At 38.4% G+C, this 14,885-nt stretch overlaps 1 protein-coding gene across 4 annotated transcripts in view; it reads left to right on the top strand.

The window, feature by feature from the left end:
* Positions 1 to 13,931, top strand: part of PCNX (pecanex homolog (Drosophila)) — a 92,471-nt gene extending 78,540 nt beyond the window's left edge. For all 4 annotated transcript variants that reach the window (XM_010574136.1, XM_010574135.1, XM_010574133.1 and 1 more), the window contains 5 exons: positions 168 to 442; positions 2,185 to 2,426; positions 3,512 to 3,948; positions 5,373 to 5,513; positions 8,940 to 13,931. In XM_010574136.1, coding sequence (XP_010572438.1) covers positions 168 to 442; positions 2,185 to 2,426; positions 3,512 to 3,948; positions 5,373 to 5,513; positions 8,940 to 9,080 — 1,236 coding nt within the window. In that variant the 3' untranslated portion in view covers positions 9,081 to 13,931. The remainder of the gene's footprint in view (positions 1 to 167; positions 443 to 2,184; positions 2,427 to 3,511; positions 3,949 to 5,372; positions 5,514 to 8,939) is intronic.
* Positions 13,932 to 14,885: the final 954 nt, after the last annotated feature.

The raw sequence follows: 14,885 nt of genomic DNA, 5'->3' as shown, positions 1-14,885 counted from the left end.
TTACTGTTGCAGCCTGTGTCCGTAAGTTCAGCCTTTTAAAGAAGTGAATATGAATGCTTGCAGTTCTGCAGTGCAGTATTACATACGCTTGTGAAGGCCTTAGTACAGCAAAGCAGTCATCACACGCTCTCACTGTTTGACACAGCCTTTCTACTTGGCTTTTGCAGGTGAATAAGGAGTGTGTGCGTGGCCTGTGGGCAGGACAACAGCAGGAGCTTGTGTTCCTGCGTAATCGTAATCCAGAAAGAGGAAGCATCCAAAATGCAAAACAAGCTCTGAGGAACATGATCAACTCCTCTTGTGACCAGCCAATTGGATACCCAATCTACGTCTCACCTTTGACTACTTCCTATTCAGATAGTCATGAACAGCTTAAGGAGATTCTCGGGGGAGCTATCAGCTTAGGAAACATCAGAAACTTCATAGTGTCTACGTGGCACAGGTGAGCTGAGGAAATGAGTTCTCATTAGTGTGTGTTCATACTCTCATATTCCATTAACTAGTCTCGTACATGCCCAACACAGCATAATTTTTAATATTCAGTCACATAAAAATAAATAAGCCTTGACTTTCATTTCAGGCACATCTGTAGCATATGGCAACTGCTTTGGTACAGGATTAATCTTCAAGGCATATAAGTAACTATGTAAATGAGTCCTCAGAAAAAACAGGACAAAGTCTAGGTGCAAGAACTGCAACTCCAGTTCTAATGTCAGGTCTAAGAATGAGACAATGCAATTTCTGTATTATTTTTTCAGTACTGTAACTTTTGCAGTCTATAATACCATCTTTACAGAATCAGGACTATTTGGTGGGGGTCCTGTCTTGCAAATATTTAGCATGCAAGTGCCAATATTAATGTTGTTAGGGTATGCTCATGCATAGCAACACAAGCTTTAGTTGTTGTTCAGAACTTCATGAGTGCTTATAAATACCCTGTATGTCAGACCCAGAACAAGTAACTGGAGTGATAATATAATCCTCCGTCCACATGACCCTTTGGTAACCCAGTACAAACTCTTGCTGTGCTGTGTTTTATAGCCTTGAGAACTTTTACTGCACTTCTGGCCCCTTACGACTGTGGCTCCAAGAGCAACAGTGGCAGCTGTGTGTGGCATTCAGAAATGTGTGTCCCAGTTCTTATCAGTTCCAGGAACTGGTGCTGTAGTTGAAAGTCCTGTAGCTGTTCTGATGGTCATACTTACACTTAGACATCTACAGCACATCAAAACAGAACATGCTGTTTCACTCCAGAATATGTCACACTTACTACAGTCTGTGGTGTTATTCTTCTGTCACCATCTGCTTGTCTGACACATGGATAGAATAACAGGTGAAAGTATGGCACAGAAAAGTATTTGGATCCAAGATGTGTATGATTTGGGATTCTGGATCCCAGGGGCAAATAAAATTGGAAAGGAATGCTCAGTGTATTTGAGTGTGACAAAGAAAAATAATAAAATGTAGAAATTGAAGGGAGGAGGAATGTGCTGTGTTTTTTGTGTCTGTTTGCATTAATAAACTTCAGACGATGTGGTTTGTGGTAGCCTGTATGGTTATATACACTGGAAAATGTTCAATAACCTATTGTCTGAATGCTCAAAATTCACATGAGGATTTGTGATTCAAATAACTGCGATATGTGCTTCAAACAACTGTGTACATTACTGAAGGTAACAAGAAATCCAATACATTAAAAAATAACACCCAACAACAAAAGTAAACAAACAAAAAACCCAGCAAAGATTCTTTTCCTGCTCATCTGAATAGACAAAGATTTTGTGGTATCAGAATACATGACTGGTGTGTGAAGGAGCATAAACTGTACTAAACTGTTACAAAATAACCAGGATGTTCTACCAGCATTTTATATTTAGAATTTTATCACTTTATTGTACTGTAGAGGTGGCTTGATTTTTCAAAAGCTATTTTATATGAGCATTTGGCTTATCATAAATAACTGTTACCTGAATAGCTGTCATGAAGAAAATTGCAATCTCTTAGAAAGCAGTATTTATATTTGCAAAGCATGTTCTGAGAAAATAAAGTCAAGTTTTATCAGATTTTTAGGGAATGCTGTGGATTGTGCTGAGTAAAGCCTTTCACTTGTCATTATAAGGCATTTCTTAAAATCCTCATGATTAGAAGGCCTGACTTAAAGTGTCAATTGCATTATGTTTTCAGACTAAGGAAAGGCTGTGGAGCTGGCTGCAATAGTGGTGGAAATATTGAAGATTCGGATGCTGGAGGTGGAGCTTCGTGCACAAGTAACAATGCAACTATCAATGAGTCGCAGAGCAGCATGTCGCAAGGAGGAGGGAGTGCAACTACAGGGCAGGGACCTGGAGCAGTACAGCACCCTCCTGTTGCAGCTCATCCCACAACTCTTCCTGCAGCTCATCCACCAACTCATCCCTCCACTCTGGGTAAAATTAAAATAAAACAAAGCAACAATTTTATACAAGTACAATCCTATAGACAGAACTGGCCTTCCAGTTCTTTGGATCAGGTCTAAGTTAAAAAGCAAACAAAAGTGACTTGATTTTGTGGTGTTAACACCTGCTGGATTCATCTCAAGCTACAGTACCATTTTATGTAATGCAAAGTTCCCAAACAGAAATTTGAGCAATAGGAGTATAGTTGTGCTGGCAAAATAGATTAAATAACTTTTGATAACACGTCTCTACGGATTGGATCTTTTCACTTCTGTTGTATAGTCTGCAAATGCTAAACTTGTCATTTTTTGTGAATGTCTTTGTTTCTTATTTATACAGCGGAATGGATTCTCTATTTCCATAGTATTTTAGCTGAATCCTATCCAGGAGTCCATAGTGATCTGTAGTTAGGGAGGTGATAAATAGTAAAGCTGAGAAGCTTTCCAAACACTGCCTTTACTCACAAAGAATATAAAAGTCTGTGTAGTTGAATGAACTTTTTTTTCATGATGTAATTAGATCTATCAGCTGTGGAGAGGTATTTACAAGTACTTAGTATAGGAAAAGCAATGACAAATGCTTATAAACTGCAATTCCTGTTTTTCACTTTAAGGGTATTAAGTTTTTCTGAACTTGTTTAAAAACAGCTTTTGCTCTAACAAACTTTCTGACTAATCTTTGAACATCCAGTCAAGCATATTAAGAAAGAATATTTAGTTTTTTGAAACATGGACATCTCTACCTGCCTTAATGCCTTAAGTATGGGAAACTTAAATCTTAATATTAAGAAACAAATTGTTAATGTGGGAAGAGCAAGGCTGAAGCATTTTCAAGCTTACTTGTCTTGCAGGGATTGTGAATTGAACAGAATATAAAACTCTGAGATAAGATGAATGGGATGTATTCAAATGCTCTGCTATATGAAATGCAACAGAGGTCTTCTGCAATACAGCTGTTTCAGATGTTGTTAGACCCATCAGTTTTGTATCTAAATGCTAAAACATATGTGTGTTGGCTATCTAATGTGGGTGGGAGGCTTTATCAAACTCTCCTGATTCTGTATCTTTTACTTTTAGGCACCAGTCACAGCTCTCACTCTGTGCAGTCAAGCCTTGTCAGACATTCCCCTGCCCGTGCCTCAGTAGCTAGCCATTCATCTTATTGCTACGGCAGTCGTCATTCATCTCTTCGCACATCCACAGCAGGCTTTGTGCCTTGTCGGCGCTCTTCCACCAGTCAGATATCCCTTCGTAACCTCCCATCATCCATCCAGTCCCGCCTATCTATGGTGAACCAAATGGAACCTACTGGCCAGACTGGGGTCAGCGCACAGCATGGACTGCCTTCTTCTAGCAGCTCCAGCCAAAGCATCCCAGCCTGTAAACAGCATGCCCTTGTGGGCTTTCTAGGGACAGAAGGAGGGAGTAATGCAACTGAAACTCAGTCAGGTGGTAATGCAAGCCCTGCAAATCAAATGCAAGCCAAAAAGGATGACGTTATTTACAGAATCCAGGTGAATAGTCCAGAAGAACAAGTTAACCTATGCTTCCACATGCTTTTGTTAGTGTTACCTTGTATGTTGTTGAAATCACTACTTTTGAATACACACAGTCTGGAACGTCTCAGTGTACAACTATTGTGCAGTTACCTTTGGAGAACTAATGTGAAGAAAAGGTTTTCTGGACAGCCAGCCTTCCTACATGCTTAGACATCCCAGTTTACATTACTTACATGTTTTGCTGTAGTGCAGTTTTGAGAACGTCAGCTGAACTCAGTTCTTCATACTTAGTTTGCCTTTATTCATTACAACATGTAAAGCTAAACAGCTCCATTTGCAGGGCAGAAAGCAACTAGCTTTTTTCTTTTAAATCAAGTAGATTTTCCACAAAAGTAAGTGTAAAAATACTCATTTTCACTTTCATATATATTTATTCATTTTCATATGTATTCTTTGGATATTGCCACAAGTCTGGGTTTACTGAGCAGCAAGCAGTACACCATTGACTAAGTTAATCATGGCAGCCTTACTGATTTTGTGAAAATGCAGAAATTTGTATTCTTGCTCTTCTAGCTTTTATTAGCCCCACATATATGTTTTTGGTAGTATATTAGTGGGAAACATCAAGAAGTGTGTTTAATAGGATAGATCATAACAAACATGATTTTGTTGCTGAAATCACCTCATTTTAGAGTAATACTTTGTAAACTGCATCATAGTGGGCAAAGTTAAACTAATTTGCAGGTCTGTACTTAGTAGCTTTAGTTTGCAGGCAAGGGCCCTTTTATGAAACTGCTTAATTCCTCTATGAGGAGGATACAGGCAAAGTTGACATGTGCCCTTGGATAGTGGACATAATGCAGTTCTCTCTGTCCCAAAGCAGTTTGCAGGAGTTTTCTCCTGCTGCCCCTGTGGAAAGGCCAGTTTACTTCAAAACATGCAGTGGGTCTCAACTAACCATGCTAGCAGATAAATAGTTCTTCAACCTAACAGTAAATTCTCCAAGACCATGTTTGACCTTGTTTCTTAAAATATTCTGTAAGAAGTGATGAGCCAGTTTTAGCAGCTCATCATCACTTAACTCTTCCCTGCTACTGGACCATGTGCTGCCAACGCTTGTGTTGTGCCAGCTCCTCAGACCCTGCCATGAGCTAGTGTAACTGAAAGAAGGGGTGGGAAAGGGAACCAGAGCTGCTGCTTCAGACAGCAGTGAACTGGTACCTCGTCAGCTGTGTCTGGAACCACAGACTAATTTCCAAGTTCTGTGCTGTTCAGGCTTTTTCCTAGCCTGGAGTTTGAGTTTCCAACATTGAAATTGGTCAGAAATTGATTTCTGTTTGTTAAACTCAGTTCTCTGGAAGTATGCAAAAGATTACAGTTTATCTGTTTCTTTTAAATTTTGGCTGAACTAACAGTCAAAACTCAATTCCTACTTATAGTTAATGGATCCCAGTCAAGTACTGGAAGGGATCAACGTGTCAAAAAGGAAAGAGCTGCAGTGGCCAGATGAGGTGATACGGCTAAAAGCTGGAAGAAACAGCTGGAAAGACTGGAGTCCTCAGGAAGGCATGGAAGGCCATGTAAGTTTTGCTTAGAAGTTGACAAGCTATCTTTAAAAAAGGGAGTGTCTTGATTCTATGGCAGTCTGCCTAGATGTTAAGGCCAAAGATACCCATAGTAGTAGTAAGTTGGATCAGCAGCTGTCTTCCAAGTTGCTGTTCCTACAAAAGCAGGTCTAGAATCTTAATTTGAAGTAGAGGGATATTTCCGCAACTGTATCCAAAACATGCAGGATGATGACTCCGATGTTGTCAACCACCTCTCCTTCCTTGCCTTGTTCCAGTTCTTGTCATGAGCTCTCAAGCATTGCACTCATTCATCCAACCTTCATTTTCCTTTCCTTAAACTGTCAATTCTTGAGCAAGCATAGAAGGTCAATTTGCCAATGAGTCCTTAATTGAATGGTTAACAGCATTTGTTTTTAAATTATTCTGATGAAAATAGAGCCAAGTAAGATTGTCTTTAGATGTCTCTATTATATAATAGGTATGTGATAGGTGTTTCCTTTAAGAAGGAAATCTGCTGTAACTAAAACTTGCAAAAGCCTATGACTTGAAACTCCGTCTCCCTTTTCCTTAGGTGTGTTATATCTGCATTTTATAAAAATTCACTGTGTTAGAAAACTTATCTCCCAATTTAGGCTCTCTTTAGGAGGAAAAGAAAACAGCTCTATCTTTGAGGCTTTTTGTTTTTTACTGAGGCATACATTTTTTTAGACTCGTATGTCTATAAATATGTTCCAGTGAGTATTCTTTCAGTGATAAATACTAAAAGGGAAGAGTCACTGACATTGCATCTGCACTGGTTTATCAATACAACTGTTTCTTCATTTGGAATATGTCAGTTCTGACAGTTTATAAGAATTTGCTTTGATCGACTGCTTACCTCAATTGTATTCAGGGGCTGGATTTTGCTGTCTGACAGTTCACATCCACATCACTGTGGATATATGTGCAAACTTGAGGTAAGAAATGGCAATATGCTGATAACACAGTGTATGCCAAATCTTCCTTGATGTTACATGTGTATGAAGGAAGGGCCCTGGAAATAAATTCCTTCCATGAATAATTGTATCACAGTTGACGGTCCACTCTTAAGATAGTAGGGTTACTCATAGGCAATACCTGGGAGTAGAATGTTGTAACATTCATAGTTACGTTGGGTTTGGACGTTATACTTTTGGAATTTGTTGCTAGCTGTTGCAGATCAAGAAAGTTGTAAAGATGGTGAATGTAAAGGGTTGTATTGAAACATGACCTGTTGCCTGGTATCATTAGGCAGTTTTTTTCAGGAGTTCATGAGTGTGTTTTGCAAATTGCAGCATGCTGACATGTACAGTGATTTATATTACAGAAGGATTAAAACAAGAGGATTTGAAGGTCAGAGTAAGCTACTGTTCTGAATGCTTCTCATCTATTTTTGGTGCAGCATACTGGCAGGCTTTTTTAGAAGAGCATCTTTTAACCTAAGAAGAAAGGAGGGAAGCACCAGATTATCCTATGTGTGATTATGAGGAGAGGATTTAACTTGATGACATAGTTTCCACTGCATGCTTCAGCTTGGTTAAACATACTAGTATCAGTAAAGCCATTAGCTCTTAGGACAGTCTTCCCTTTCTGATCCTGCAGCTGCAGTCCTTTCTGCAAACAGGCAGAAATGATTCTTACCTGCTGAGATGCTGCTCATCAAGCAGTTTACCAGCCAAAGCCTTATGTCAGTGTTCTCAGTATGAAGTTCAGCACTAAGTTGTTTAAAACTTTCCTACTACATAAAGCATTTTTTCCTAACTTTTGCTTTTTATTTTGCTGAGTATACAGTACAGTATATATAATACATGAAGACATTATAGGCTTTCTTCAAGGAAATGAAATTTAGCACTCTTCTTTGTATAGTAGCTACTTTTTCCAGGACTTTTGAGATTAAGGGATACTCTGCATTATCTTTTTATGATACCTGACACTGGCACGTGAAAGAACCCTTTTCCCCCTGCAAGAGATTATTACCTCTTGACTATTTAGTGACATCATTTTGCATGTTATCTGTCACTTATGGGTATCAAATAAATACCAATCATGATAGAAGAGATGGTAAAACTGAGCCCTTGGCTGTCTCAAAGGCACCAGTTTTAAGTTGGACTACAAGGATGTAGTACTTGGACTTTATTGGGAAATCTTTTATATGTCTGGGGATAGATTATTTCTGGCCTTATTCCATACAGCATCATAAAAAGTTTATTTGGACAGACTCTGAAGTCAGACTTGAATAGACAGCTTAAATACTGTGCTGTTGCATCAAATGAAGGGGAACTAAAGATGCCATGCTTCCCTGGCTGAAATGCTGTCCCTTTGGATACAGTGTAGAACTCATGCAGTGGACAAAGCTGAATCTCCTTCACCTGCTGTTAGAGAAACTGGCAGCTGGGGATAGTGAGGATTAAGGGGAATCTCTTGGATTTGATCTTGGAAGACGTAGGTTACCTGTTTTCTGTCCTTTTTTTTTCCCCTACCTGTATCTTTAGAACTCTTGAAAACTGTACTATCCTGGATTTTGTGAAAATTAATTTTATTTGCTTTTTACCTTACCTTGTCTTGAATTTAGGGTTCTTTTCCCACAACTGGCAAATTTGAGATAACTCTATTTCTGTGGAGTTGACAATACTTAAAACTGTGTTACTGGAACATCCTTGTGGTTCCTTTGGGACACCCAGAAATTAAGGGTGTGTTTTTATGGAGGCAGCTGAGCAGGGACATACAAGATCATACAAGGGCCTGTATGGCCTTCTGATGGTCAATATCAGTCAGGATCCTTGGAAGCAGCAGATCAAAGTACCTGAATTCTATAGATCCAAGGGAGTATGGGACAGTAGTTTATGGCACTGTTTCTGAAACCCTTCCTCTTTTGTAATATTTTTTCATTTTAAATTATCTTTGAATAATTTAATTTAGAAGATCAACCTTGAATTCACAGTGAGTAGGGAACAAAACGAGGGCAAAGGATTTGACTTAGAGGAGACAGTAATTTACACCTACCTCCTGATAAAACTACAGTTCTGTGCTATTATGTGCTGCACAACACTGAGGTATTTTAAGACTATTACAGCTAGAGCATCAAAATATCCCAAATCCATATGTGTACACTTTTTTCAGTTGTTACTGACTTTGCATGAACTATTCGGTTCTGATTTGGGTCAAGTTGTTTGTTCCTGCTGAAATGGAAATCAAAGGCTGGCTGTTCTCAGGTAAGCTGCAGATCTCCAGCAAGACTTCAAATCAGTAGCTTATCTGTGAGTACGCTGTCACTGAAAAACAACCAACTAAGTCAGTATAGCGCTTTATATTATTGCTTCTTTTGCCCTGTAAGGGTCTTGAATTATCAGCCACAACTTTGATATGGCAGCTTTCCCTACAGAACTTATGTTTTATTATACTACTTTTTTTTCCCCCCAGGTGATTCACCGCTGGGTGCCTTGCAGCAGAGATCCAAGTAGTCGGTCCCATATAGATAAAACCATCCTGCTGGTTCAAATTGAAGATAAATATGTTGCTGTTGTTGAAACTGGAGTCCTTGAACTTGGGGCTGAAGTGTAAATCTCTTTGAGACTGAAACTTGCCCTTCTCCAACGGTTCTGAAGAGAGAAGAAGGGTCCAGAAGAAGCAGCTCCCAGGACATGAAACTTCGGTCCAGTTGTAGGAAAGGACTTGAAACACATTTGTCTAAGTCCCTTTCCCCAAATAAACAAGTGTAAGAAATTTCTTAAAGTTGTTAGCTGCTGAAGAAACATTTGCATGAAGGATAGATTTGTTGAGACATATCTTTTTTGTTTATAAATTTTGTTTATGCATTGCGTAATGCTTTAAATCAACAAACTTTTCAGTTCTAAGATCAGAGCACCTCATATTTTTCTAATTGTTTTGCCAAAAATTGCCATGTCTTGTCACAGAGTGAGTGGAATTCATCCACCTTATTTTAAAGAAATTGACTACAAACCTTCAGTTTGGTGAAACAGTGTAAGGGTTTCAGGTGTGGCAAGAAGAGACTGAACAGATGTATAGATTCTTATTCCTTATGAGCTAAACATTAATGAGAACTGCACTAATTTTTTTACAGCAATGCACTAAAAACAACCCTGAGATTGCTGAGAACATTTATTTATATATATAAATATAAGTATATAAAATACCATTATTTAAATTGCCTTTGGGATTAATCCCCTCCCTCTCCATATACATGTTGATGGTAAGGGCTGTGCCATGGGTTTGGTTCTATGTTCTGTATTTCGTACAAGTGCATTTGCTGCATCCTCTTCACAATAAATGGTAAAATAACAAATATATAAAAAGCACCTGAGTATCCCTGTACTACATCAGACTATTGTGGTGGCAGTGGTACCTCAAATCTGTACAACACATCTAGCTTTAAAGTGGACCCCAATATACTACTTTTCATCTGTCCTCCCTTCGCTAGCCATGGCTACTTTGCTTCTTTACACCCAGAGCTGGCTATGTTGTTTCATTGGCTCTTCTCTGGCAGAGACTGAGTTTTGTAGGGGGAGGTGCAGGTCCATGATTACTTCATGGATGCTTGAAGGTTTTTTTGATTCCATCCAATTTAAAAAGAAAAACCAGCAACAACAAAACCCCCAAAAAACAAAACAGAAAAACCCAACAAAAACTTGACTTCAGCTTTTAAAGAGCTTTTATAGAAGGCACAGCCCTAAACTTGTATCACTTTTGCCACCTTGCCTTTTCTTTCCCTTTAGTCTTCATTCTTTTCTATGACTTGAATTTTATTTTCTGTGATTATATATTCTATGTAAGTGTAATTTGAGTATTTATAACTGTGAAGTTGAATTATTCATGTGTTGCATATCCTAGGTTTTATTGTATTTTTTTAAAAGTGTGTATTCAGGGAAACAAGTAACTCAGAACTATCATGGGAGTGTGAGAGGGAAACTGGTTTGTTCTTTACTTGCAGTTCCTATGACTCACTTCTCTTAATCCGTAAGAAAAAAATGTACCTGTTGTGATTGTTTCCTGTTTCTGACCTGTAATTATGTAGGACTCTGTGGGGAAACTGCACACAGTCATAGCTTTTGGGAGCAGCCATCTTCTTCCCAGTCACCTCTGCTTCTTTATATGTAAGGTAACCAGAAGAGACTTCTGATATACCAGAGAGGTTATTGTAATTATTTCTCTGACATCAGAGAAACTTTGTCCATTATGTACCTAATGTAAGAGAAATTATATGGGGTGAGAAGAAACGAAGGAAGAAACAGCTACCTAAGAAATATTGGTATTCTGACTCAAGTCACTGTATGCCATCTAGCCATGAAAGGGTAAGTCTGTGTGCCTGGTAGCTAGTCAGTTCTTGATACCATTCCCAGTAAGTTATACTGGGACCTTGCTTACATCACACACTATGCAAACTTGTACTTGAAGTACTGTGCATCTTAGTTGCATATTACTATTTGGTTTATGCATATGCAGTCCCATTTAGTCTTGGTATAAATGCACAGTTCTCGATCTGCCACCATTGAAATAATTTTGCTGTTCCATGTAGCTTATCATATGTGCATATTATAGTGTAGTTGAATTCATCTCCTGCATATCTGAAAATGTAGTACAGTAGATGAACCTTCTTCAGCAGTCTGGTAATACTGCTGTCAGGAACACAGAAAATTTGTTAACTTTTGAACTGAAGGTGTTCTAGTTAAGTTTTATTCTGTGTCCTTCCCTTCAGATAATTACACGGTTTCCCATATCACTAAGAATATTGCTTCATTTTAGAAAGAGGAATTTGTTTTAAAATAGGCCCCCATTAGTTATTAGTTGCATGAGTTTTTTTTCTTCTACTGAAGCCTTGAGATAAACAAATGACTGAAAAACAAAAGATGTAGGGTTTTGGTTTTTTTAAAAAAAACTTGACTGAAGCAACTTTCAGGATGTTAATGCTGGCTCTGAACAATCTCTTCTACTCTCTTCAGGGCAAGATAATGACAATGTCCATTGCTGGTAGTAGACATGATAGGAATTAATGGCTTGTTAACATGAAAATTCTAGAGAATTTGTAACTGCCTAGAATTAGATCAGCAAACAGCAGATGGGGAGGAAGAAAGGCTTTTTTTAAGGGGCAAAGAGAATTGATGAATCTTTCAATTTTTTTAATCTTCAGGCTTTTGGTGTGTTGCCTTCAGGAGATGGATTTTAATGTGACCAGTTAACAGGTTAATACCTTCTTTCAGGTATTCAGCAAACACGTGTTGTAAAGCCATTCACATAGCGCTCAGATCTATTCCAGATCTGCTCAACAGAAGCCACCTGCTTGAAATTTCACTCTTCCATAAGGCTTTGGAAAAGTAACTTTTTTCAAAGTCTTCCTGTATTCAGAACTCTTAAGATTCACATATGATTTTATGTTGGTTTGTGCAAAGTTTGTCTTTGTTTTGTCATATGCACAATAGAAACTGTGTTTGTTTTCTTCTAAATCCCCACAGGATAGATCTGTCTGTGGAAACTTCTGTTCCAGATGGAGATAATTTCATCTTTTGTTTTCTTTTCTTTGGCCTTTGTCTTGATGCATAGTATCTTTCTCCTGTTGTGAGTGTGGAAAAGATGGGGTATTTTCCAGTTAGTCCTGTCAGTTGAGATTCAGCTCAGCATAGAGCAGATTTTTTTAATCCTTCTTAAGGTTTCATGAAAACCCATTATAGATGAGTGCTTTAACTCTGTCCCCTTGCATTATGTGATATTCTCTTGCCATAAGAACATTCCAGTGAAGTCCAGTTGTTTTAGCTTCCAGGTAGATCCCAATGGATTTTGTTTCTCTCAGATTTCTTCAAAGGTGGTATCTATGTGTACATATGTAAGGACTTGCTGCTCCCTAAAACAGATATTCAACTACAGAAAAATGCTTGAAAACCCCACTAACTAGATTATGTTCATTGGTAAAAATGGCTGCTACTTAATTTTTTAAAACATCTTCCCATTTCACAGCCTTGTGAAATCTTTTAAAGTGTTCTGATTAAAACAGACAAACAAAACCCTGAAATGTATGTGATGCCACTGATGACACCTAGACTTCTGTGCCACTTGCACTGTATGATACTTGTGACGAGTTCTGGGGATCTCTCTCATGATTCAGCATTTGTGAAATGATTTCAAAGCTGGGGGGAGAGATGATGATGATTATTTTTTGAGGTAATTCCATGTAGGTTTGCCTGGGCCATATGGCGTATTTCTGAGTGGTGTTCTTGATTTTCTGGTCGGTTGTGTAGTTCATCACCAGGCATTCCTTACCCCCATGTTCACAACCCCTTTGGGAACTGAAGAACTCTTATAAGAAGCCTAGATGACTGGTGAGGTGAAAGATGAAGACTCATGGCACAGTTCCATGCCCTTGGCTGTTTGGCAAGTGGCCATAAAGCTTGGTCTGAACTAGGGTGTGAGGGTGAGAGGGGAGAAGAGATGCCTTACAATTAGATTCAACTTCAGATCATTTCTCTGATAATGCACACAACACCATATGACCTAGGAGCGTAGATACAAAGACACTGCTTTAAAGATCTTTCTCAATTACAGAACTCGCCGTTCACAAAATGGAGCAGGATAGATTGCATTTCTTACCATTAACAATATTATTCAAATATTATTCAACTTATATTGAATTCGGGGTTATACCACCACAGGTTTTATGTACTTAATTTTATTAAGGAATTTTATACCTATTATATAGGCATCTATTCTTTTCTTGTCTGGCTTGCTATTTGATAATCTAATGCAGTACATTCAGTGGCGCTGGACTCTTTCAGAAATTATACCGGTAATTACTGGTGCCTTAGTAAAAAAGTGGGTACATAACACCTTGGTGGGAAGTAAAGCATGTGGCTTGTTTCACCCCAGCATGATATGCATATTTCCAAAAAGGTGATTAAGATGGCTGCTCCAAAAGATTTCAGGAGTATACATACATCACTCCGTCACAGACATCTGAGTATGAGCAATTTTTATGACTTCTGGTATGTACAGTTTGAATAGATAATCCCAATACACCTAGTCCACAAATCTGAAAGATGGTGATCAAATAGCTGGGTATGTTAACTTGTTACACAGACACCCCCAAAAGCTTGACAATAAGCTGCTGGCTAGGAAATGGGAGGGAGAGGGGAGTAGAGCATAAACAGGAGGATGGCTTTTGGGGTTTTAATGGACAATGAAAATATTATATTGCCTCTACCAGCAAACGGATACCTTGCCAGGGACAGGGATATATGTACCTGCGTGTCTGTGAGTGTGTATGTGTCTGCGTGTGTTACTGGAAACAGCCTGTAAATATTGTAGCTGTTTAAAATGGAAAAGGCAGAGAGTTTTTTGCAACATGTTGCAGCAAAAGGACAGTATTGACAGTGGAGAAACACTGAGAAATAAAAAATCCTTTTTTCACTTGTTGTCATTTATTGCACTATTGCATTCTCTTAAGATGTCATTCTCTCAAATTCCCTGTAACGACCATTTTAAGCTTACTCAAATCACCTTTTAATGAAGGATTCTCTTAATTTTTTTCTCTTACATAGCTGTAGTAGTAAGAAGGAAAACCTCAGCTTTTCCTATGTTATGCCAGCATCATACCTTTTTTCATGCTTTTACATAAATGAGTGCTGTGTGCTCCCTCTTCCACAGTTAAAATGTTTTTCTCGTCATTGTTGAAACATTTTGCGTATTCATCATAGATTTCCCTTCTCTCTGAATCTTTTTCAAAGCCCAGAACACTATTGTACTGTCTCTATGCTCAGTAATTTTCCATTCTTCATACTTCCCAGGGCAATATTTTACCTAGTGTGGTTTAATCAGTGATCTCTAACTTTCTGTGGTCCTTGAGCTGATAGCCAAGTGCAGCACTGTGTAAAGTCCTGATGAACGCTACACTTTCATGAAGCACTTGTTGATACAGCGATACTAATTTAAAAATACTCAGCTGCTGTCTGTATACTATCTCAAATTTCTTCAAGCTAGTACAGAGAGTTACACCATCATCTCATCCCTCTGAGTTAAAGTGAATTCAAATGTAAAAATGACAGTGATTTATTCATTGGGCAGCTCTGGGTGTTTCAAACTAAAGATTGGATGTTCCCCTTTCTTAAAAATTCAAAACATTATCTGTCTCCTAGAACTTGCTTCTGTGTTCCTGTGCTAGATGAGGTAACCTGACCAACAGCTGCTTCAGGCCTTAATTTGTGAATGGAAGAGGAGAGTACAAATCTAACACATGTTCATAGGGAAAAACAAGTCCTTTTCAATAAATGCTACTGAGTCTCACTGAAAAGATCAGAAGGTCTGTAACTGCTGTGCTTACAACAAACAGCTGAGATTCCAGCTGTATTTTTTTAACAGTGACAA

This window comes from Haliaeetus leucocephalus, unplaced genomic scaffold (genome assembly GCF_000737465.1).
Source record: "Haliaeetus leucocephalus isolate CR32 unplaced genomic scaffold, Haliaeetus_leucocephalus-4.0 Scaffold417, whole genome shotgun sequence".
Classification (NCBI taxonomy): Eukaryota; Metazoa; Chordata; class Aves; order Accipitriformes; family Accipitridae; genus Haliaeetus; species Haliaeetus leucocephalus.
Note: the sequence above shows the minus strand (reverse complement) of the source record. Positions and strands in the feature narration are given on the sequence as shown.